Genomic DNA, 26,798 nt, shown 5'->3' on the forward strand with positions numbered 1-26,798 from the left:
AAAAAAGAAAAAAAAATGTTTAAGGCCCCATACACACGGGAGGATTTATCCGCGGATACGGTCCAGCGGACCGTTTCCACGGATAAATCCTCTCGAGGATTTCCGCGGATTTCTATGCGATGACGTGTACACACCATCGCATTGAAATCCGCGCCGAAATCCTCTGGCGATGACGTGTCGCGCCGTCGCCGCGATTATGACGCGGCGACGTGCGCGACGCTGTCATATAAGGAATTCCACGCATGCGTCGAATCATTACGACGCATGCGGGGGATCCCTTCGGACGGATGGATCCGGTGAGTCTATACAGACCAGCGGATCCATCCGTTGGGATGGATTCCAGCAGATGGATTTGTTTGGCATGTCAGCAAATATTCGATCTGCTGGAATCCATCCCAGGGGAGAAATATCCGCGGAAACAGATCCGCTGGAGTGTACACACCATAGGATCTATCCGCTGAAACCCATTTGCTGGGATTTTTCAGCGGATGGATTCTATCGTGTGTACGGGGCCTTACTCATCTGGAAATGCCTGTTGCTATGCGGTCTCACGAAATCTGCCTTTGGAATCACCTAGGATTCTGACATCATCTCCCTCTAATGCTCCTGGGAAATGTGTGTCATCATTTACCCCTGAAGTGGCAGATGGACTGCCACTTAAGGGGTACATGCACCACAGGATTTCTTCAGGACCCGGCCTTTGGCCAGACCAGTGCAGCCCCATCACTACTAGGAGTACCCTTCTGTCTTTCTCTGGTAGAACCTACTCCTGGCCACCCAATGACGTATTGGCACCCTGGTTTCGGTTGCTACTGATACTAACCTTCTAGGTTACCATTACACCAGTGGATTTGCATAGTCACCACCCCAACCTCCACCATAGTCGGGATAGTAGCACAGCGCCTCCACTTGGCAACTGATCTTAGCCAAAAGGCAGAGAAGCGATGACATCACTGAGAATATAGCCTTTTAAATCACTAAAGATCAATGACTAAAAAGCAGCCTACCCATTTACTAGAAGTCAATAACATCACTGTGACTGCAGAGAATCCAAACACTGGAGACCAGAGGCATCAATGAGAATATAGCCTTTAAAATCACTAAAGATCAATGACTAAAAAGCAGCCTACCCATTTACTAGAAGACAATAACATCACTGTGACTGAGACCAGGGGCATCACTGACAATGGAGCCTATAAATCCACCAAAGACCGGTGACATCACTGACAATGTAGCTCACCCGTTCCTTAAGGAGCAGTGACATCACTTAGAATAAAGCCTATCCAGTCAATAGATATCAGTGACATCACTTAGAATAAAGCCTATCCAGTCAATAGATAGCAGTGACATCACTTAGAATAAAGCCTATCCAGTCAAAAGATATCAGTGACATCACTTAGAATAAAGCCTATCCAGTCAATAGATAGCAGTGACATCACTTAGAATAAAGCCTATCCAGTCAATAGATAACAGTGACATCACTTTGATATCTTTTGACTGGATAGGCTTTATTCTAAGTGATGTCACTGCTATCTATTGACTGGATAGGCTTTATTCTGTTGCTCACGAATATTCGTATTGCGAATATTCGGCTCGAATATGGCATATTCGAGTATTCGCGATATATTTCGAATTTCGCAATGAATATTCGCAATTCCGAATATTCGCATTTTTTCAATTTTATTTTTAAAACAGATCACATCCTATCGACGTCTAAAAGCATTGCTGGTATGATTAGAGACCCTGGGCCGAGTAGCTAAGCTGAGGCGATCCTTTTATGTTGCGAATTTTCGCTAATGCGAATGCGAAAATGATTGCGAATTTTCGATAACTGTGGTAGGAGAACTCTGATTGTCTCTGATGCAAAAGGGGGGGGGGCTTTGTGTATGTTTCTGTTATGAATATTTGTATGTTTGATATTATTTTTTTTGTAAGAAGGAAAAAATTGCGCATACCTTAAAAAAAGGGGAGAATACAGCAGCAACTCAAAAATGTTATACAACATAAATTAATACAAGACAGAAAATGGAGTCGCTCTACAAGAATAAAACATATGTCTAGTGACAAGACATGTGGGCAAATTATAAAATAAGCAAGCGCAAATAACTTGTGAAATACACAGTGAAACAAATATATAAAGAAATATAGTCCCAATAATAGAAAAATAATCTTTCATAAAAATGTCTTTGATATGTGAAGTGAAAAAAATTCCAAAGCATGCAGCATGAACGTGTTCAATCTTCAAGGTGTTTGATTGACAAACGGCTGTGACAGATGGATAGAGTAAAGAATCACCACCAATGCAAAACACTTTTTATTTTCTATTGTAAAATATCAAGAATATTCTGAGCCAATCAGAGTGCTCCTTCCGCATTTGCCGAATATTCGCAATTATTTTGTATTGTAAAATATCAAGAATATTCTGAGCCAATCAGAGTGCTCCTTCCGCATTTGCCGAATATTCGCAATTATTTTGTATTGTAAAATATCACGAATATTCTGAGCCAATCAGAGTGCTCCTACCGCAGTTATGGAAAATTCACAATTATTTTCGCATTCGCAATAGCGAAAATTCGCAATCATTTCATTTCGATAAAATATCACGAATATTCGAATTTAGCGAATATATCTCGAATATTCGACTATATATTCGAGATATATCGCGAAATCGAATATGGCGTATTCTGCTCAACACTACTGGATAGGCTTTATTCTAAGTGATGTCACTGTTATCTATTGACTGGATAGGCTTTATTCTGTGACATCACTTAGAATAAAGCCTATCCAGTCAATGGATATCAGTGACATACCTTAGAATAAAGCCTATCCAGTCAATAGATATCAGTGACATCACTAAGAATGCAGGCAGCCCATCCATTCATTTGCAAACTGATCAGCTTGCTACCTATGTAGCCTCCCTCTCATCTAAATATTTAAAAGTCTCTCCTGTATCGTACTTATTGAATGTCCTCATCAATACCGCTTTCCCCAACAAAGTGACCTCCTCAGTTTGTGGGTGTGTTTGGAATATATGCAACCACAAAGGTGGTATGAGGTATTCTCCCAGCCTGGTCTAAATTGGTTGGGAATAGAATGCACAAATTCACACATTTAGAAGTAAAGCGGATCCCCTCTGGCTTTTGCAAGAATATTGCATTCCAGAGAAATCTTTTCTTTCTGAAATCCCCGAGCCTCAGTGGTCATAAAGAGAGGGAGCATGGAGGAGGAAGCAGCTCAGAGCTCTCCAGGAGACACGAATGAAGCAGGGAAAAGCCCACAGCTGCATCTGGCCGTCAGGTTAAATCAATCATACTTCATTGGCTTCATAACGGAGTTCAACGAGGGAAACAATAGCATTTTGGCTTCTGTAAAGGCTTCTCTTACAGGTATATTAACTCTATGACATCCAGAAATGTTAAAGTAGATATCCATTTTTTTAAAATAAAAAAATATAAAAACGGCTCCGTACTTGTACATATAGAAAATGTAGCTTTAGCTGCCTTCAGTCTGCATGGTCCCAGCAGAAGGTCTTCTTTTCCACCAGATGGCTTTCTTCTTCCAGCCTTAATGATAGCCATCATCATTCATCTAAGTTTCTATGAGCCCAGGCTGTCATGGACACCCCTAGGGGTTTGTCATTACACAGGCTTGGGCTCACAGCACTGCACTAAATGGAGCTCACACCTAAAAACATAAGCATCATTGAGTGCAGAAGAAGAGGAAGAACCTGTGACATCAGAAGTCAGAAGAGCTTTGGAAAGTAGATATGTATAATTACATTTTTTAGGTAGATGTCCCTTAAAACTGGAGATTGACTTTAAAGCATTTATCCATCCAAGATTAAAGAGGTTGTAAAGGTACAATTTTTTTTCCTAAATTTTTGTTTTAAATGTCCTTATTTCTTCTGAGAATTCCTCACTTCCTGTTCTTCTGTCTGTAACTCCACACCGTAATGAAAGGCTTTCTCAATGGTGTGGAGTGTCGTGCTCGCCCCCTCCCTTGGATTACAGGAGAGTCAGGACGCTCACTAACACACAGCCCTTCTCTTAATCTGCAATGTAGAGAGCGTCCTGACTCTGATGTAGTCCAAGGGAGGGGGCGAGCACAACACTCCACACCAGGGAGAAAGCCCTGCATTACTATGTGTAGTTACAGACAGAACAACAGGAAGTGAGGATTTCTCAGAAGAAATAAGGACATTTAAAAGAAAAATGGAAGCATGAGGTAAGTGAATGAGGACTGCACTAAGGTAAAGGAAGTTATTTAGGAAAAAACATGTACCTTTACAACCCCTTTAAATATAAGGAGGGTAAAGGCACTCACTAACTTTCTATAACTCTTGGAAATTTAGATGTGACATTCCACACCATAGTTCCTGCCTCTGTTTCTACCCACCTTGAATTCTTTGTTGTTCCTACAACACACTAAGGGCCAGATTCAGGTACGAGATACGACGGCGTATCTCCAGATACGTCGTCGTATCTCTGAGTTGCGGCGTTGCATCTATGCGCCTGATTCTTAGAATCAGTTCCGCATAGATTTGACTAAGATCCGACCGGCGTAAGTCTCTTACGCCGTCGTATCTTAGTTGCAATTTTACGCTGGCCGCTAGGTGGCGCTTCCTTATATTTACACGTTGAAAATGCTAATTAGGTAGATACGCCAATTCAGAAACGTACGTTTGTCCAGCGCATTTTTTTTACGTCGTTTACGTTAGGCTTTTGCCGGCGTAAAGTTACCCCTGCTATATGAGGCGTATCCTATGTTAAGTATGGACGTCGTTCCCGCGTCGAATTTTGAAAATTTTACGATGTTTGCGTAAGTCGTTCGCGAATAGCGATGTACGTAAGTTACGTTCACGTCTAAAGCAGTGACGATTTGCGGCGTAATTTCGAACATGCGCACTTGGATTCTTTTACGAACGGCGTTCGTAAAAAACGTCAAATGCGTGGGGTCACCATTAATTTAAATAAAACACGCCCACATCATTCACATTTGAATTAGGCGTGCTTACGCCGGACCACATACGTTACACCGCCGTAACTTAGGGCGCAAGTTCTTTCTGAATACGGAACTTGTGCCCTAATTTACGGCGGCTTGACATATCTGAGATACGTTATGCCCGCCCATAGATACTCCATTGTATCTGAATCTACCCCTAATAGTCCACCAGGAAGAGAAGCCCTCACTAACCTCTGTAGCTGCAGGTATTGCAAAGAAAATCATTTGCAAAGTTCACAAAAGAAACAACAGTAATGTTCTTCGAGCCTGATCTCTGAGCTGCTTGCTATAACTTCCTGTGAACTGTTTTATCAGAGTACTTGCTATGTTTAGATAAAAGATTAGAAGGTTGACAAGCTGCCAGGAAGGGAGGACCGGGTTAGCTGGGCTGCTGAGTCACTGCTGGAAGGGGGAAGAGGGTGAGCAGAGTCAGCATGGAGAGGAGGGAAAAGGATGAAGGGAAATAGATGAGTGAGATGCTGAGTGTTTCTCAGAGGGAGAGAAGAAGGTAATGTGACAATGCTTCTACTGGAAAATTCAAGCATGAACTACTCCACAGTGCCTGTAGCTGTAGAGGTAATAAGGGCTTGCTTTAACCACTTCAACACCGAAAGGTTTACCCCCCCTTATGACCAGGCCATTTTTTGCGATATGGCTCTGTGTTAGAGAGCTTTCTTTTAAACACCTCTGTGATTTTTATTTTTTGTGCAATAAACAAAAAGAAGACTGCTAATTAAAAAAATATATATATTTTTTTACTTTCTGTTATAAAACACATCCAATAAAAAAATCTAGTTTCTTCATTTAACTAGGCCAATATTCTGCTACATATTTTTGGTAAAAAAAAATCCCAATAAGCGTATATTGATTGGTTTGCAAAAAAGTTAAAGCATCTACAAGCTAAGGGATATATTTATATATATATATATTTTTTTTACAAGTAATGGCGACGATCAGTGACTTTTAGCGGGACTGTCATATTGCAGTGAACAAATCGGACACTCAGTGACACTTTTATGGGAACCAGTGACACTTATACATTGATCAGTGCTAAAAATATGCACTGTCACTTTACTACTGACATTGACAGGGGAGGGGTTAACATAAAGGGCAATCCAATGGTTAAATGTGTGCCTAAAATGTGCTTGGTTACTGTGGGGGAGGTGCTTGTATGAGAAGGCAGAGATCCGTGTTCCTGCTTTGCAGAAACAGAGGATCCTTCCTGACAGAATGGCAGTCTGCCTTGTTTACATAGGCAGACCACCGTTCTGCTTGTGTCCCAAATGATCATTGGGTCCCAGCGGACTTTCTGATTGTCTCCCACTGTGTCAAACCCCAGCTGGAGCAGGCCGCCTGTGGCCTGCGTGCATGTGCGCCCCAGACAGAAGAGCCGCCTTGCCGCTGTTTACTCTACAATTGGCAAGCAGTTAAAGTTCATTTATTGCGTGTTAAGAATTTGTAGTTGAATTCTCATAGCCTGGTCGCAGGTTAATTTAAGTTTTTCTGTAAAGCCAATTAAGCACCCTTTGGAGAAAAAAAAAAGATATTCCTCTGCGTATAATGTGGGAGAGTCTTCCTCAGGAGACAGCTCTGCCTTCTCTTTAAGAAAAGGCTGGATGTGTTTATAAATGCAACAATAGATTATGGCCTGGATTCACGTAGCACTTACGCCGACGTATCTACAGATACACCGCATAAGTGTAAATGTGCGCCGTCGTATCTGTGCGCCGTGCCCACAGAACTAGATACACCTAAAATTAGGCTTCATCCGACCGACGTAAGTTTCCTACGCCGTCGTATCTTGGGCGCATATTTACGCTGGCCGCAAGGGGCGCTTCCATGGATTTACGATTCGAATATGCAAATGAGTGAGATACGCCGATTCACGAACGTAGTTGCGCCCGGTGCATAATATACGCGGTTTGCGTAAGGCTTACGTCCGGCGTATAGTTATTCCCCATCTATGAGGCGCAGCTCAAACAAAGGTATGGACGTGGGAACTGCCAACGTATTTTATGTCGTTTACGTAGTAGTACGTGAATAGGGCTGGGCGTAGGTTACGTTCACGTCGTAGGCAGTGATCCGTCGTATCTTAGGGAGTAGTTTCGACGTGATTCTGCGCATGCGCACTGGGATGCATCCACGGGACGGCGCTTGCGCCGTTCGTTCGGCCCATCATTTGCATGGAGTCACGGTTAATTTAAATGGATCACGCCCACTTCCACCTACTTTGAATTAGGCCGGCTTACGCCGAGGAATTTACGTTACGCCGGCGCAACGTTGGGAGCAAGTGCTTTGTGAATACGGTGCTTGCCTCTCTGTGTTACGTCGGCATAGCACATATGAGATGTGCTACGCCGACAGAAATATGCGCAGATCTACGTGAATCCAGGCCTATGTTTTTTGGTTTTTAATCTGCATGCACTCCAGCGATTTCTGTATGGCATTTTGTTAGGGCGGGTTTCTTTTTAGTGACATTTCTTAGGGCAGGATTTTTTTTGGTGACATTTCTAAGGGCAGGTTTCTTTTTGGTGGCAACAGTAGACATGCCACTTGCATTGTCTATCGGAATCCCATGTGACACTACAGGAGCACAGTTCAGAGACAGAATGTTGTCACCCTATAACTGGAAGTTAAAAATTACTTTTTAAATGACATTAAAGGATTCTCTCATCAGCCTTAAAAAAAAACTTACAGATAGATGTACAGAAAAATTAAGCGTTTCAAATGCTTACCTGCAATGTTTTTTCTTTCCAAAAAAAATTTTTTGGTCACTTGTTATAAAGTTGTTAGAAAAATTGTAAATTTCCTTTTTGTCCTTTCAGGTCATAGCCCTCTACTCTTCTGGGAGTGTGTTTTTGTCTTTTGGTAATACAATAGAGCATGGGTGCTCAACCTGTGGCTCTCCAGCTGTTGCGGAACTACAAGTCCCATCATGCCTCTGCCTTTGGGGAACATGATTGTAACTGTCAGCGGCTTGCAATGCCTAATGGGACTTGTAGTTTCACAACAGCTGGAGAGCCACAGGTTGAGCACCCATGCAATAGAGTGTCTAATAAGTGAGAGCTCTGAGTCTGCTGAAGCTGCTCACATCACATCCAAGATGGTGGCACCCAAAAGCAGTCTATGGGTTTTTGGATGTCTACACAGCTAAATAACATGCATAAAATACATCAATTAGCCATAACATTATCGCCACTGAAAGGTAAAATGAATAACATTAAAGTAATTGTAAAGCTTTGTTTTTTTTAAATAACAAACATGTCATACTTACCTCCACCGTGGAGCTAGTTTTGCACAGTGTAGCCCCTTAGCGGCTTTTGCGGCTCCTCCACACATCAGATAATCGCCTAGGAGAAGCGCTCTCCCAGGGGGTTACCTTGCGGGCGTGCTCCTGAGTCATTCATTCGGCGTCAATAGCCGCCGAATGTATGACTTGGCACCGTCCCCGATGCCTGTGTCATTGGATTTGATTGACAGCAGCGGGAGTCAATGACTGCACTGCTATCAATATAGCCAATCAAGAGCCGGGACCCCATGGAGAGAGCGACAGCGCATCACTGCTGAGTGAATTCCACGGCTCAGGTAAGTAAAACTGGGGGGCTGGGGGGCTGGGAGGCCGGTGACTGCCAGAAGTTTTTTTACCTTAATGCATAGGATGGATTAAGGTGGAAAAACACAAGGGTTTACAAACCCTTTAATTATCTCAGGACAATGAGGCCTGCAAGTTAGTGAGATATGCCTGTATTAGGCAGCAAGTGAACACGTTGTGCCTGAAGTTGATGTATTGAAGGCAGAGAAAATGGACAAGTTTGAGTGACTTTCACGTGGGTCAAATTGTAATGTCTAGATTACTGGATAAGAGCAACTCCAATACTGCAGCAGAGTGTTTCCAGTCTGCAGTGGCCAGGGTCGACCAAAAATGGTCCAAGGAAGGAAAACTGGTGACAGGGTCATGGGCAGCCAAGGCTCATTGGTGCACATGTGGAGCAAAGGCTGGCCTGTGTAGTTTGATTAAATAGAAGAGCCACTGGAGCATAAATTGCTGGAAAAGTTAATGCTGGTTCCGATAAAAGTGTGTCAGAACACACAGCGATTGCAGTTTGTTGTGTATGGTGCTCTGTAGCTGCAGACCAGTCAGGGTGATATGCGGACCCGTGTCCACAGCCAAAGGTGCCTACGGTGGGCACATGAGCATCAGAACTAGTCCATGGAGCAATAGAAGAAGGTGTCCTGGTCTGATGAATCATGTTTTCTATTACATCATGTGTATGGCCGATTGCGTGCGTCACTTACCTGGGGAAGAGATGGCATCAGGATGCATTATGGAAAGAAGGGAAGTCGGCGCAGACAGTGTGATGCTTTTGGCAATGTTTTGTAGGGAAACCTCGGGTCCTTCCATTCATGTGGATGTTACTTTGGAGTTCATGCCTTGAGGAGTCACTACAATATTAGATGGGTGGTCCTAAGGTTATGGTTGATTGGTATACACATATGATTTTACGCAAAGATTTTTGTTGAAATGGTTTGGTGGTCTTTGACATACTAAAAAGTTTTCTCCTGCACCAGTTGGCAATTTTATTGTTGCCTATCGAGAGGCTTTAGTGGAAATTGCATATAAATAGCGATAAAGCAAAGAAAGATTTTCCCTGAAAGCAACAAGTAGTCTTCTTTTGTCCCATTATCAGTTGGCAATGTGAAGGACACAAAAACTTGGAGCATTTCTCGAAGCCTCGCCATAATTCCTCCTGAAATTGGACGCATTCCACCTCTGCAATAAAACATCATCTAATTTGTTATGCTGCTTTTAATATCTTCGACCTAGATCCCGCTTAATCAGAAAATCCAAAGGCTCCAGTGAATCAGGTGCAGGAGCGCGGATTAAGGGTCTCGGTGGGGCCGTTCCGAAGAAAACCACCAACGTTTTTTAAATGCTGAGCTGGCGCACGGAAATTTTCGACTCTGCCGCAACCGCTGACCTAAATCAAACTTAAGTGTCTATCACTAATCGCAGGATTATTAATCTTTCCTGCTAATTAGATGTTACTATTCATTTCTTGTCCTTGGTGAAAAATGGCTCGTGAAAAATGAGCCCTATTACAGGATTATTCCAGCACTTGACAACACATTTAATTCAGAAGATGAAGAAGAGTTAGTGGAGATCGCAAAGGAACCAAAAATAGTCCGGAGCACTAATTATTTTCATTGAGCTGAGATGACAGGAGATCAAAAGTTTAAATGTTCGATGAAATGGCAGCAAGTTATACTCTTTTCTATTGTAAAAGTATATCTGAAGCCAAAACTTTTTGTATTTTTTTAGAGATGTTTTTTATTATGAATATATGGAATGCTTAGAGGTCATATTTTTTTTTATCATGGGGGGGGGGGTTACATCCACTTCCTGTCCTGTAGACATGAGAGGGAGTGAGAAGAGATCTCTCCAAAGTGAAGAAAAATACCCTCTTATGCCGCGTACACACGATCAGCGTTTCCGATGAAAAAAGTTTTTCCGTCGGTGTTTAGAAATAGAACATGTTTTATTTTTTTCCAATAGGAAATTCCTATCGTCTGTGTGCAACTCCGACGGAGAAAAAAACCCATGCATGAACTTAATTTTTCTCGGCTCGTCGTAGTGTTTTACGTCACCGTGTTTTGGACGGTCAGAATTTGGTCTGACAGTGTGTATACAAGACAGCTTGAATGGAATTCCGACAAAAAATTCCATCGGATTGTAGGCCATTGGAAATTCTGATCGTGTGTACGAGGGATTAGACAGATTTTATCAGAAAAGGTGTCACAAGCTTTTTATCTTAGTGATAATGATTTCCAGGACTGAAAAAAAATTGACTGGGGTTTCAGGGTCCATTCACACCAGATGCGGTGGCACAGCATTGGGCAGCTATTCCAGCGCAGTCCCACTGCAACTCTATGGCAAAATGCCTTGTCTCCAGTGTGGCCAGATCACACTACTGCATTGGGGTAATGTGCGGACAGTGTGCTCTAAAAACAAGTACTTATTGCAGCATTTTCCAGCACAACGCAGGTCACTGGGCAGCACAGTGGTGTAGTGGTTAGCACTTTCACCTAGCAGCAATAGGGTCGCTGGTTCAAATCTCAACCACGACACCATCTGCTTGGAGTTTGCATGTTCCCCCTGTGTCTGCATGGGTTTCCCCCGGGTACTCCGGTTTCCTCCCACACTCCAAAGACATGCTGGTAGGTTAATTGGATCCTGGCCAAATTGGCCTAGTATGTACTTGTATTTATTGGCGTATAACGCTCACTTTTTTACCCTGAAAATAAAGTGTAAACTGTGCCTGTGTGTTATACGCAGGGGGGTGTGGATTTTTTTTCCCCTGAAACTTCCCTCTTAAAGTTAGGGTGCGTGTTATACGCCTGTGCGTGTTATACGCCGATAAATACGGTATATATGTGTGTACCATTGTGTGTCCCAAGCGTGTCAAGATCCTACGGGGTAAATGAGCGCACCAGCCAGAAAGACACTGGCTGCAAAAAAGCACCTAGAGTCGATTCAGTTCGCATGTGTATCGCTATACAAGTCATTCACTCACTCACTCTACGCCAGCTGATAGAACTCTTGTCACTTTGTGACATTTATTAAAGTTCATTGAAAAAAAATGAACAGTGCAATCTGTTGTTATAAGCGCATTAGCACTGTGCTGATCCAGCCATTAATGCAGCCAAAAGAGTTGAGCGAATGGTTTGGACCAAGCATCAGTTTGGACTGAACATTGGCTGTTTGCCCTATTCAGGGAACACCCAAATTTTAAGGGTGTTCGGTGGGTGTTTGCCCCGCCGATCGCCCTGCAATGCACTGCGCCCTGCAATGCAGAAAAAGCTGTTACACCTACCCATTCACCAAAAAAGTGTAAAAAGTGAATTATAACAGGAGGCAGTTTTTGACATTTCTTTTAATAAAAATAAACAAAACTGTGTCCCCCAATGTAAGTTCATAGCCAATCGCGATACTAAAAAATCAAACAAAAAAAACGCTCCACGGAATGCCTGGTGCATCCTGGGTCAAAGAGATGACAAGGGGGCATTGCCACTAGGTGACATTGCCAGATGGCTCTGCCCCTTACCTATACAGTATAAGAACTGTCAAACAGCAAGCAAGGAATTTGGCAGTTTGCCTTAGTTGAGAGCGGATCTTTTTTTTTTCCTTTTGCAAGTGTGGCGATGTTGTGATTGATGATGGATTTACATGGGGGAAACTGTTTTTTTATTTTTATAAAAGGAATTGTCAAAAACTGCCTTCTTTTTTTTATTCACTTTTTAAACTTTTTTTTGTGAATTTGTAGGGGTACTATGTACCCCATACTCATTCACATAGGGGGCAGGATCTGGGGGGCCCCTTGTTAAAGTATATAAGCCCGCAGACCCCCACAACCACAGGGGAACAAGGTGCTTTTGGAGTTGGGGATTAGAGCCACCCCAAAGCACCCACCCACCCACCCATGTTGTGGGCATGTGGCCTGGTATGGTTCAGGAATGTGTCTCCCCCCCCCCTTTCCTGACCTGCCGGGCTGCATGTTCAGATAGGGGCCTGGAATGGATTGGGGGGACCACAACAAATGTTTGTTTTTTTCTATCGCCTGCAATGGTATTGTATTGCCGGCAATTTAAATGTGATTTGACGCATTTGTTTTTCTTTAGAATTGTCAGTTTTGCTGCAGCAGGTTCTATACATGGTACAGATGTACCACTTTAAAGGCAGACTAGGGGGACCCCCCAGGCACTAATAAAATCACTGCTCTGTGTATTATATATATATATATATATATATATATATTAATATTTGGGAGTTCTGGTGCAAACCAAACAGTGTTCTGGTGTTCTGGTGCAAACCAAACCAAATGATGTTTGTCCCATCTCTAGTTCTGGTGACCCTGGAGGAGGGATTTTCTCTCACTTCCTGTTTTGGCTTTGGGAAAATAAAGTGAAGGGAAATCTCACTAATGGGACTTGTGGCAAAAAAAACAACTGAGAGGGGTTATAACATAACATTTATTACATAACATTTTTAAACACAGGAATATTGAGTTTCAAAGTCAGAATTCTGAGTTTCATAGTCAAAAAAATGTTAGGATGGCCCCAGGGCTCTTCCAAAACCCTCCCTTACCATATCCAAAATATATAAAAAAAATGCTTTTGTTTCTATTTTAAAGTTAAAAAAAAATAACTTTTAAGTTGGCACATCAACTTTTATTGTGGGAAGAGACTCTATTCCTCTAAATGGCCACATTTTTTTCTTAATTAAATTGCACAGTAACTAATATTCTTGGCCCTGTAGAGATCAAATATTTATTAAGGGAAGCTGATTCATCTTTTGAATTTCAAGTTTAGATTTATATAACTTACAATTTTTAAAAATATATATAACTTTTGGAGGACTGGGCTATGCCCCCATGGATCTGTAGGACTAGATGTTTGCAGTACTTCACACATTGACTATACAGCATCTTCTAGACCCAGATCCAAGGCCCTGACGAAGCGGGGCAGCCCACCAAACGCGTTGGTCAACATATGGAATTCTAAAAATCTAAGACAGCTCTATGCAACTGTCACATGTTTGAATATGTTTTAAACTTACATGTTTAAGAATAGAGTAGAATAAAATAAAATAGAGATATTACAATTTTCCAGACTTCTAATTTTGAATAGAATGAATTCAAATCTGAATAGAATAAAATAGAATTAAAAACAAAATAATAGAAAAGGATAGAAAAGGATAGAAAAAAAAAAAGAATAGAAGAAAATAACAATATAACCTTGTTCCGAAATTCAAATTTTGAATAGAATAAATTTGAGTTTGAATAGAAAAAAGTCAATTAGAATAGAATAGAATAGGAAAAACAATACAATAGAATAAAATAAAAAATAATCTAACCATCTTCCAGAATTAGAATTTCGAATAAAATAATTTTGAATTCATATAGAATAGAAAAAAATAATTGAAAATTACATGATAGAGAAGAATAAAAAAATAATAGAATATAATAGAAAGAATATAACAATATAACCTTCCAAAATTAGAATTTTGAAAATAATAAATTCTAGTTTGAATGGATTTCAAATGGAATTTCGAATATGAAATTTGAATAAACATACATTTTCCAAATTCGGTCTAATTGAGTTAGAAAAAATGAAACAAATTCCGAAAACAAATATATTTCAATAACGGATCGAAATGAAACAATTTTTTTAATTCTGCTTATGTCTACTGGTAAATATGTCATGATCATTAAATAATAAGAATTTTAGTGTATTTTTAGCAAAAATATCATTTGATATTTTTTTGGGGGGGGCTGTCGAGCCCTGTCAGGTTGGCAGTATTGGGCCCCATGATGTCTAACAGCAGCCCTGGATGTAAGGCCTCGTACACACAGACGACCGCCGGACCGTTTTCAGCGGACATGTACGCTCGGAGATTTCTGTCTGATGGTTGTACACACCATCAGACAGAAATCCGCGGTGACGTGGCCGCGGCGATGACGCGGCGACGTGCGCGGCCCTGGAAGGTCAATGCTTCCACGCATGTGTCGAATCACTTCGACGCATGCGAGGGCTTTCGACCGAGCAGACGACCGAACATGTCCCACGGACAGGCTTCCAGCGGACATGTTTCTTAGCATGCTAAGAAACATTTGTCCGCTGGAAACCTGTCCGATCTGCCGGAAAATTGTCCGGTCGGACGTACAGACGACCGAACATGTCCGCGAAAACTGGTCTGCGGACCAGTTTCAGCGGACATGTTCGGTCGTGTTTACGGGGTCTAACTGTTACGTCAGCGGCAGAGCCAATCTGTACACAAACTTTCATGCACATTTTTACTCCTGGCTTCTCCCATACAATAGTAATAAAGCCGGCCCCTCACCCTGCCATGTGTCCTGAGCTCACCTGTCCCCCCTGGGTGCCTGGGACCATCTTGTCGGGTGAAAGAAAGAAAGTTACCGCTCCAGGTGGATTGTGTTAGGATGATCAGTATGGTCTCAGGAGTTCAAGGGTGCTGGCAATGCACAAGGAAACAAATGGAAAAAGAAAATATGGACAGCCGCACTCCAAAAAGCCTTGATGGTTGTCTTTATAAAAAAAAAAAAGAAAAGGAAAACTGCACTACAAATCACAGCACACAACACGGGAGTAAAACACTGACGCGTTTCGCACTATAAATTAGTGCTTAATCATAGCTTCTTGTCGGGTGTCAGAATGGAGAGCAGCAGGAAATGAACAAACAGCTGTTTGCAGATCTCCCCTGTGAAGAATGAACCCAGGAGTGGTAGGTTCAGAGCTGTCAATCTCCGATCTCTCTGGCTGGGAAGAAAAAGCTCACCCAGCACAATCTGTACAAGAGGAGCTCTAATAGAGCGCAGATGTCTAATAGACCCCTGATGTCTCCTTAACCATTTTTCCACCAGGGTAATTATTTTACATTTTTTGCACACATGTTAAAATCCAATTTTTATTTTTATTTAAAATCTCTTCAATGTACATTGATCACCCAGAGGGGATTGTTTTTCTCAATATATTATATTATATATAGATGTACACCAGCATTGCATTAGAGTGTGCACCCAAAAGCTTAAACGTGTGTGTGTGTGTGTGTATATATATATATACAGTATATATATATATATATATATATATATATATATATACTGGGCTAGTTTCAGCATTGATTTACGCCGGCGTATCTATAGATACGCCGCGTAAATTCAAAGCTGCGCCGGCGTATCTTCTTTCTGTATTCAGAAAGCAAGATACGCCGAAATTAGCCTAAGATCCGACTGGCGTAAGTCTCTTACACCGTCGTATCTTAGGGTGCATATTTACGCTGGCCGCTAGATGGCGCTTCCGTCGTTTTCGGGGTAGAATATGCAAATGACCTAGATACGCCGATTCACAAACGTACGTGCGCCCGGCGGATTTTTTTTACGTTGTTTGCGTAAGGCTTTTCCGGCGTAACGTTGCTCCTGCTTCTATGAGGCTTACGCAATGTTAAGTATGGACGTCGTTCCCGCATTGAATTTTGAATTTTTTACGTTGTCTGCGTAAGTCGTTCGCGAATAGGGCTGGACATAATTTACGTTCACGTCGAAACCAATACGTACTTGCGGCGTACTTTGGAGCAGTGCACACTGGGATATGTACACGGACGGCGCATGCGCCGTTCGTAAAAAACGTCAATCACGTCGGGTCACCGCCCATTTACATAAAACACGCCCCCTCATACTCATTTGAAGTAGGCGCGCTTACGCTGGCCCCATTTACGCTACGCCGCCGTAACTTAGGAGGCAAGTGTTGTTATTAGTGTTGCTGGTATTAAGGCATAGGGGCTGAAGTATCCAGCTTTCTATGAGGAAATGATGTTGGTAGCTCCCTTCTGTGCCACATGTTGGAAGGCCTAGCCACTTGGCCATCTACTGAAGGGTTAGGATCGGTATTCAGATTGGCAGATCCACTCTTTCCATAGCCAAGAGCCTAGGACCTACATGTGGTTGCCACTAAAGAAAACCTAGAGCAGCGTGTTCTTCAAGATCCATAGCCATTTCAGCCTTTCTAACCCAGCAAGACATTATTGGTTGCGTACAGGACTGATTTGGCCAGAAAGTGACGCATCACTATATTCAATGGTGTGATTCCTGCCTCTTTCTATGGGAGGCAACATATTCTTCTTTATATATGAAATGTGTAGCTATATATCAAATATTTAAAAAAAATATATTCTAATTTTTTTTTTATGTATTTCCCTTTAAAGCTGTTTTTGCGTCTTTCAATCTTTACAGATAGCGTAGGACTTGCAGCATTATTTACAAAAAATAGAATTTGCTACTTGATCGTCTTTTTGAATAAAACGCAGGAGATGCTTAACGATAGACAGAGCGCTTGCTGTTTCCCACGCTCCCTCTGGATTTGTCCCAGCAGATGGATGGATTTGTCACATTCAAAGACAAATAAAAAAATCATGCTTGTGGGTTTGCATAATCGCACTGAACATTCTATATCATTTAAAAATAGTAAATATATTGCCCTAAACCCTGAAGAAAATGTTTTTAGGCAGCCAACACAACGAAGGATAATTGTAAAAGTGAATAAAATCATTTCCCCAATGCCGTACTCTACAGATGTCATTGAAGGAAAGGGTTTTTATCTACGACGGCTGCGTACAGAACTCTGCATATACCGGATAATTTCATCTGCATCAGACTTTTAGCGAGGGCTCTTTCACCTTTTGTCATGTTTGACTTATATGGAGAAACACAGGGCCAGATTCAGGTACAAATGCGGCGGCGTAACGTATCGTCTTTACGTTACACCGCCGCAAGTTTTTTTCGTAAGTGCTTGATCCACAAAGCACTTGAGTATAAACTTGCGGCGGAGTAACGTAAAGACGTCCGGCGCAAGCCCGCCTAATTCAAATGGGGCGTGTATCATTTAAATTAGGCGCGCTCCCGCGCCGAGCGTTCTGCGCATGCTCCGTTAGTAAATTTCCCGACGTGCTTTGCGCGAAATTACGGCGCCCAACGTGTTTGTGAATGGCGACGTGCGTAACGTACTTACGCCGAAAAAAAAAATATTAAATTCGACGCGGGAACGACGGCCATACTTTAACATGGCTGGTGTAAAGTTAAACCATGAAAAAGATTCCTTAACTTTGCGACGGGAAAAAACGACGTTACGCACGCGAGTAGCTTCGTGGATCGCCGTAAAAGCTAATTTGCATACCCGACGCTGGAAAACGACGCGAACTCCACCCAGCGGCCGCTGAAGTATTGCAGCCTAAGATCCGAAGGCGTATGAAGCCGTAAGCCTGTCGGATCTTAGCCAAAAGCCGTCGTATCTTGTTTGTGAATCACAAATTAAGATACGACGCGGCAAATTTGAAAATACGCGGGAGTATCAGTAGATACTCCGGCGTATTTGTTCTGTGAATCTGGCCCACTCCCCCATCCACACGTTTGAGGTGTAAGGGGGGGGGGGGGAATCCTCCCTGCTGTGTCATTGTATTCAGACAGCAAGGAGACTCCCTCACCATCAGAATACACAGATGAGTGTACAGCTGGCCTTTGACAGTGTGGGCTTTCAGTTACATATAATAATTCAGGACATGATTATTAATAATGATATTTATATAATTTCCGATAACAGTACACTGGTCTTTTGAGTTTTTCACATGATTATTAGTGTTTTTAATCATAAGTTTTCATTTCTGGAAAAAAAAAATCACTTTATATTTTTGCCCTAGAGTATCAGTGAATATTTATTTATTTTAAGATTATTATTTGATCACCACATAAGGGGTAATAGAAAATAATATTTACAGTTATTATCAATTTAAGGTCATCTAGAGACCAAGGTGAAAATGTCAAACTGCGCCCATCCCAGCTTAAATCCCCCCCACAAAACACTGAACACTAATCTGCATGCTTACCCTCTAAGCATAAATTATCCCTCCTCCCAGTACAAATCCACCTTCCTGCTTAAATTCACCCCCTCAGCATGGTTCTTTGCCCCCCATCACCCAAATCTTTCTAAATCACCCCCCCAAAAAAGCACCCCTCTTAACACAAGTCATCTACCCCCAAAATATACCCTCCTAGTAGACATCCCCCTGTCTCCAAGCACAAACCCCCCCTCCAACAGAAATCCCCATAAATTACCACTCTTAGCAACCCTCCCCCCCCCCATTCCCTCTTCTAGATTAGTACCTACCCCCAAATTCCCCCTTCCAACAAAAATCCCATCCCCTCAATCGTGGCTGAACAGAAGTTCATCGGTAGATTCACTTCTTCTGCAGTGTCCACACGCGGATTAAAATTTAGTGATTCCTGCTGAATCAGCTGAATTTTGATCCATGTATGGCCAACTTAAGACTACTGTTAAGCCCTGTACACACGATCGGTCCATCCGATGAAAGCGGTCTGATGGACCGTTTTCATCGGTTAACCGATGAAGCTGACTGATGGTCTGATGTGCCTACACACCATCGGTTAAAAAAACGATCGTGTCAGAACGCGGTGATGTAAAACACAACATCGTCCTTAAAAAAACGAAGTTCAATGCTTCCAAGCATGCGTCGACTTGATTCTGAGAATGCGTGGATTTTTAACCGATGGATGTGCCTACTAACGATCGTTTTTGTTCTATCGGTTAGGAATCCATCGGTCTAATTTAAAACAAGTTGGCTTTTTTTTTTAACCGATGGATTATTGGGGACACATAAAAGAAAAAAAATTGTGGGCTCCCCCCTCAAAATACACATCAGACCCTTATTCCTGCTTAGGGTCTGTATAGATGGCAAGAGGGACCCCATATGAAAAATAAAAACCAAAGCACTGGGTCCAAATTCCATGGCAGGGTTGTGGGGAATAGGCTCTTGTTCAAGAAACCAGTGGTGAGATGATTTGAGCTTTGTGGCATGGTGCATCATCGAGAATGAGAAGAAGATGAGTACATTGTAGTCATAAAGGGATGGAAAATGGTCAGCAACAATACTCAGGTAGGCCGTGGTGTTTAAACGATGCTAAACAATGCTCAATTAGTACTAAAGTGTGCCAAGAAAATATCCCCCACACCATTACACCACCACCAGCCTGAACTGTTGATACAAGGCAGGATGGATCCATGCTTTCATGTTATTTTCACCAAATTCTGACCCTACCATCTGAATGTCACATCTGAAATCGAGACTCATCATGTGAATTGTAGCCTCAGTTTCCTGTGCTTAGCTGGCGTCCATAGCCGCCGACTACAGGACTTGGCCCTGGCCCTCACGCCATTGTAGTTGATTGACAGCAGCGTGAGCCAATGGGGAACCAATGAAGAGCCAAGAAGACCGGGCTGACATCAAGCGCGTTTTGAACGCGGGACTTTCGAGGGCTCAGGTAAGTAAACCAGGGCTGAAATCGTTGAATGTTTTTTCACCTTAATGCATTAACCACTTGCTTACTGGGCACATATACCCCCCTCCTGCCCTGGTGAAATTTCAGCTTCCGGCACTACTTCGCTTTAACTAACAATTGCGCGGTCGTACGACGTGGCTCCCAAACAAAATTGACGTCCTTTTTTCCTCACAAGTAGAGCTTTCTTTTGGTGGTATTTGATCGCCTCTGCGGTTTTTATTTTTTGCGCTATAAACAAAGAGCGACAATTTTGAAAAAAATACAATATTTTTTACTTGTTGCTATAATAAATATCCCAATTTAAAAAAAAAACACACATTTTTTTCTCAGTTTAGGCCGGTACGTATTCTTCTACATATTGTCGGCGATTTTCGATTTTTATTGGGACTTCGACGTTATGGTGGACACATCGAACACTTTTGACACATTTTTGGCGCCATTCACATTTATACTGCGATCAGTGCTATAAATATGCACTAATTACAGTATAAATGTGACTGGCATTGAAGGGGTTAACACTAGGGGGTGAGGAAGGGGTTAAATGTATTCCCTGCTCAGTGTTCTAACTGTAAGTGGAGGGGGGGTGACTGGGGGGGGGGTGACCGATCTATGTCCCTATGTACAAGGGACACAGATCGCTCTCCTCTCCAGAGACAGAACGCTGTCTCTGTGTAAAAAAGCAATGAGAGATGATCTCATATGTTTACATATGAGATCATCTCTCATTGGCCGCACAGATCGCATCGCAAACGGCCACTCTGATTGGCCGTTTGCGGGGATCTGTAATTGGCTGTGTCCAAGGGACACGGCCAACACAGAGTTTCCCCGCTGCACGCTCTGGAGCGCGCGCGGGGAACGCGCAAAGGGGTGGACGTCAATTGATGTCTAGTTGGATTTTCAGGTCCGCGCTGTAGCCGTCATTCGGCTATAGCACGGGTCTGAAGTGGTTAAGGTAAAAACATGAACCTTTACAATCCCTTTAAGGTTCAATGTGTCGTGCATTCAGAGATGGTATTCTGCATATCTTGGTTGTAACGAGTGGTTATTTTAGTTAATGTAGCCTTTCCTATCATCTGCCCATCCTCCTCTGACATCTGACATCAACATTTTCATCCACACAACTGCCACTCACTGGATATTTTCTCTTATTCAAACAATTCTTTGCAAACCCAAGAGATGGTTATGCATGAAAATCCCAATAGATCAGCATTTTTTTTAAATACTAAAACCAGCCCGTCTGTCACCAACAACCATCCGTACTGATGCTTGGTTTGAACTTCAGCAAGTCGTCTTCACCATGTCTATATACCTAAATGCATTAAGTTGCTGCCATGTGATTGACTGATTAGAAATTTGTGTTACAAAGCAATTGAACAGGTGTACCTAATAAAGTGGCAGATGAGTGTATATGTTTCATGTTAAGTGCACTTGTGGCAAATATTGATGTAACACTTCCAGGTATTTATTACACTCAGAGATCACACTACTCCCCTGATAATTCCTTCATCTACTTTTCTCTCCAGAAGGATGGAACCATCTTTGTTTAGGCATTACCCATTATATACAGTATATTGCATTGATACAGTAAATTACCTTTTTAATTATTTTTTAGCAAAACTAAAAGCTGTATGTAATAAATCACTGTAAAAAAATAAAAAAAAATACGCATACATATACACGTACTGCTAGAAGCAACCAAGGTCACATCAACACAATGAAAAAATAATAGTGTTATGGCAATAATAATTTAAACAGTGAGAAGGATGATAACTGTTTCATGAACTAGAACTAGATTTTGTTTTAATTAACCATTTGTTTCTTTTGACAGATTGCTGATGTGTTCATCAACAAACTCAATCAAGACATGGTTCATTTTGAGCTGAAACCCGGGGTCCGAATCATGGTCCATGTAGCTCATTTAACAGCAGGTAACTGCTATGATTTATGTTTTTTTCTGTAATGATATCTTATTTTCCAGAAAACTAGAAGACCAGCACTCATCAGGATTTGTAGTTTAGGGCTATCAACCAAAATGTTCTTTTACCAGCCAATCTTCCTTCCATCTTAGAAAGACATGATGGGCCAGATTCAGGTAGAAATACGTTACGCTGCGGCGGCGTAACGTATCCCATGTACGTTACACAGCCACAGGTTTACAGCGTAAGTGCCTGATTCACAAAGCTCTTACCTGTAAACTTGCGGCGGTGTAACGTAAATCCGCTTGGCGCAAGCCCGCCTAATTCAAATAGGGTGGGCACCATTTAAATTAGGCACGTTCCCGCGCCGAACGTACTGCGCATGCTCCGTCCGTCAAATTACCCGACGTGCATTGCACTAAATGACGTTGCAAGGACGTCATTGGTTTCGACGTTAACGTAAATGGCGTCCAGCGCCATTCACGGACGACTTACGCAAACAACGTGAAATTTAAAATTTCGACGCAGGAACAACGGCCATACTTAACATGGGTTACACCACCCAGAGGGCAGCCTTAGTTTTACGCGGCATATCTCGACGGAAACAACGTAAATTTAGAGCGACGGGTAAAGCGTACGTTCGTGAATCGCCGTAACTAGTCATTTGCATATTCTATGCCGTCCGCAATGGAATCGCCACCTAGCGGCCAGCCTAGAATTGCATCCTAAGATCCGACGGTGTAAGTCAATTACACCTGTCGGATCTTAGGGCTATCTATGCGTAACTGATTCTATGAATCAGCCGCATAGTTACGACGGGCGGATCACAGAGATACGACGGCGTATCAGGAGATACGCCGTCGTATCTCTTTTGTGAATCTGGCCCGATATGTGTTGTATGTTAGAGAGTCATCAGTTGGTTTGTATATCAGAGAGACTTAGTAGTGGATGTAAACCCGAAAACATTTTTTTTAATTAAGGCTTGCGCCTTGTACAGTATAGGATTTCATGTCATCTGTGCCCAGTTTTGCCACAAAGAGTTAATCCAGCTATGAGCAGTCCTCTTATCTTTTTTCAGTGAGATAAAAAGGGACAGACAAAGACATGGATATGACGTCATGGATATGACGCTGAGCATGTGCACTCAACTTCTTTGGTTGACCATGGTGAGGCCTGTTCTGAGTGGAACCTGTCCTGTTAAACCGCTGTATGGTTTTGGCCACCATGCTGCACCTCAGTTTCAGGGTCTCGGCAATCTTCTTATAGCCTAGGCCATCTTTATGTAGACCAGCAATTCTTTTTTTTTTTAGATCCTCAGAGAGTTCTTTGCCATGAGGTGCCATGTTGAACCATTGAGTTATGAGAGAATGAGAGCGATAACACCAAATATAACACACCTGCTCCTCATTCACACCTGGGACCTTGTAACACTAACGAGTCACATGACATCGGGGAAGAAAAGTGTCTAATAGGGCCCAATTTTGACATTTTCACTTAGGGGTGTACTCACTTTTGTTACTAGCGGTTTAGACATTAATGGCTGTGTGTTGAGTTATTTTGAGGGGACAGCAAATTTACACTGTTATACAAGCTGTACACTCACTACTTTACGTTGTAGCAAAGTGTCATTTCTTCAGTGTTGTCACATGAAAATATATAATAAAATATTTACAAAAATGTGAGAGGTGTACTCACTTTTGTGAGATACTGTATATCAGTGTTTCTCAACTCCAGTCCTCAAGGCGCCCCAACAGGTCATGTTTTCAGGATTTCCATTATTTTGCACAGGTGAATTGATCAGTTTCCCTGCCTTAGTAATTACCACAGCCATTCCATCTGAGGGAAATCCTGAAAACATGACCTGTTGGGGCGCCTTGAGGACTGGAGTTGAGAAACGCTGCTGTATATTATATGTTAGAGAGACATTAGCAATATTATGTGGTGGAGAGACATGAGTAATATTGTATGAGCTGGGTTGTACGTTAAGGCCCATACACAAAATCTGACTTTTTGACAACAATTGTCTGAAGGACGTGTTTTATCGGAAAATCCGACCGTGTGTATGCTCCATCGGACAATTGTTTTTAGTTTTTCATCGAACAAATGTTCGCCGTGAATGCTCTCAAACTTTTCGGCAACAAATGTCCGATGGAGGAAAATCCAATCGTGTGTACACAATTCCATCTAAAGTCCAAAGTACAAACACGCATGCTCAGAATCAATACTAAAGATCATACAGTAATAGCAGAAGTTGCCCAAAGGGTGGCGGTAAAGAGCTGAAAAACCACGTGATTTGGTGAAAGTTGGCTGAAAATGTCCTGCCGTGTGTATGCAGAACAAGTTCACGTGAGGCTAACGCCCATTCGGACCAAAATCCACGGAAAAGTCAGATGGAAGTCCGATCATGTGTATGAGGCTTTAGAGAGACAAGAGCGGTATTTTATGTTAGAGAGACATGTGTTGGGTTGTATATTAGAGGCACATGTAGGTTTTTATGTTAGATAAACCTGAGTTGGGTTTCAAGTTAGAGACATATACGTTGGGTTGTATGTTAGAGACGGGTTGGGCTGTAGGTTAGAGAGTCATGAGTTGGGTTGTATGTTTTAGTGTATGTTTTATTATATATTAGAGAGACATGGGTAAGGTTGTAGGTTAGAAAGTCATGAGTTGGGTTGTAAGGTATAGAGGCCTCCTAGTGTGTTGTATGTTAAAGAGAGATCAGCTGTATTCTAAAGACATTCATTGTAATGTTAGAGAGACATTAATTGGGTTGTACAGTATAAAGACATGAGCTGTATTATATGTTATGCCGCGTACACATGATCGGTCAAACCGATGACAACTGTCTGATGGACCGTTTTCATCGGACCAAACCGATCGTGTGTTGGCCCCATCGGTTAATTATCCATAGGTTAAAAAAAAACAATCTTGTTTTAAATTTAACCGATAGATACCTAACCGATAGAAAAAAAAACGATCGTTTGTAGGCACGTCCATCGGTTAAAAATCCATGCATGCTCAGAATCAAGTCGACGCATGCTTGAAAGCATTGAACTTCGTTTTTACAGCACGTCGTTGTGTTTTACGTCACCGCGCTCTGACACAATCGTTTTTTTTAACCGATGGTGTGTAGGCACGACTGACCATCAGTCAGCTTCATCGGTTAATCGATGAAAACGGTCCTTCAGACCGTTCTCATCGGATGGACCGATCGTGTGTACAGGGCTTTAGAGATGTTATTGTATATATTAGAGAAACAGTTAAGTTTTATGTTAGCGAGACAAAAGTTGGACTGCATGTTGAAGACATATTAGTTGTATAGTATGTTCTAGAGACATTAGAAAAACATCAATTGTGTTTTACAACAAAGAGGCATGAGTTGGAGAGGCATGAGTTGTATTGTAAGTTAGAGAGACATGAGTTGTATTGTATGTTAGAGAGACATGAGTTGGGTTGCATATTAGACATAATTTAGTTTTTATATTAGAGGGACGGTGTTCCGAGGTCACTGGGAAAATAAATAGTTTAGCTTTTGAATATGTTTTCCTGTTAATGTATGATTAAGATGTTGTGTTTTTGAGGCTCTATAGAAGCCAGTTACCAATATTATAAGATCACTCTTAAGCTGCTAAGCTGCAATACTTTTTACATTTTTCTTCGTTTTTTTTTTTTTTTTGCCTTTATGGCTTTAGCATAACATGTTTTAAACAGGGAGTGAAGGGCTCCCTGATAAGCAGACCTCATATTATCATGCAAGGTAAAGCACAACAGAAGTTCTAATGCTTTTCTACTGTATCCAAAATTAAAAAATTAAAAACTATGTCTAAAGTTGAGCACTCCTTTCCAGCCTCCATGCTCTCCTATAGAAAACCCTGTAAGCAGTATGTTGTTCTTTTATTTTTCAACATAGTTTTTCTGATGTCTTCTGGTTGGTCACCTAATGCAGAAGGTTCTCATCGGTCTTCTCAAGTGGTTGATGGTCTTGAAAAATGCACGTCAACTACACTCTGCCTGTCAATACACTGTACAGTGCAGGGCGCCATGTTCAGGTGGCGGGACCATGATGCCCTGGGCTCACAGCCCTTATTTGATCTTCCATGCACACGACCGAGGAACTAGACGGGCGAAACACATCGTTTTCCTCTTTGAGTTCCTTGTTAGGCTGTCGAGGAACTCGACAAGGCAAGTTTCTCCATTCCCGTCGAGGAAATAGAGAACTTGCTCTCTTTTTGGCTCGTCGAGTTTCTGGACAGTTTCCTCAACGAAAATGTACACATGACCGGTTTCTTGTTGGTTTTTGCCGAGAAACTCGGTCGTGTGTACGAGGCCTGAGGCTGGATGTCATTCAATCAATTTTTCTCGGCAGAAAAAAAAAACAATGTTTTTCCCGACGGGATTCCTCGCAAGCCTACCTTGCATACACACATTCAGGCCAAATACTGCCCGTTCAAAGCACGGTTATGTACACGAGGTACGACGGGACTATAAAGGGGAAGTTCCATTCAAACCGCGCCACCCTTTGGGCTGCTTTTGCTGATCCTCGTGTTAGTAAATGTTTGGTGAGAGACAATTCGTGCTTTTCAGCCTCATGCTTTTCAGTCCATTACCTACAGGTTATTTTGTTTAGAAAATAATAATGTGGATACTTTTGCCCCTATTCAAGTGCCCAGGAACCCCTGAAACCTGAGGCACTTTAATCTGCCTTATACAAAATTTCCAAGTATAGTCCACCTACTCGCTTTTGCGCCTGCATGTTAATTCAGTGCTTTGATGGATGACAAGATTGACCACCAGGAAGGTTTTGAAGGCAGGAGTTGGCAAACCGATTACTTGGTAAAATTACCCTGTAATTACCCATGAAAAAAGAAAGCTGGTTCTCTTTTTTCCCGGCAGTTTTCTTGATGAAGCATACACACGGCCAGTTTTCACGGCCAAAAGCTCTCATGGCAGTTTTCCC

At 42.1% G+C, this 26,798-nt stretch overlaps 1 protein-coding gene across 5 annotated transcripts in view; it reads left to right on the plus strand.

Moving 5' to 3' along the window:
• SORCS1 (sortilin related VPS10 domain containing receptor 1) overlaps positions 1-26,798 on the plus strand; it is an 834,705-nt gene that overhangs the window by 718,967 nt on the left and 88,940 nt on the right. For all 5 annotated transcript variants that reach the window (XM_040361653.1, XM_040361650.1, XM_040361655.1 and 2 more), the window contains exon 24: positions 21,754-21,853. In XM_040361653.1, coding sequence (XP_040217587.1) covers positions 21,754-21,853 — 100 coding nt within the window. The remainder of the gene's footprint in view (positions 1-21,753; positions 21,854-26,798) is intronic.

The sequence above is a fragment of the Rana temporaria genome, chromosome 8 (assembly GCF_905171775.1).
Source record: "Rana temporaria chromosome 8, aRanTem1.1, whole genome shotgun sequence".
NCBI lineage: Eukaryota > Metazoa > Chordata > Amphibia > Anura > Ranidae > Rana > Rana temporaria.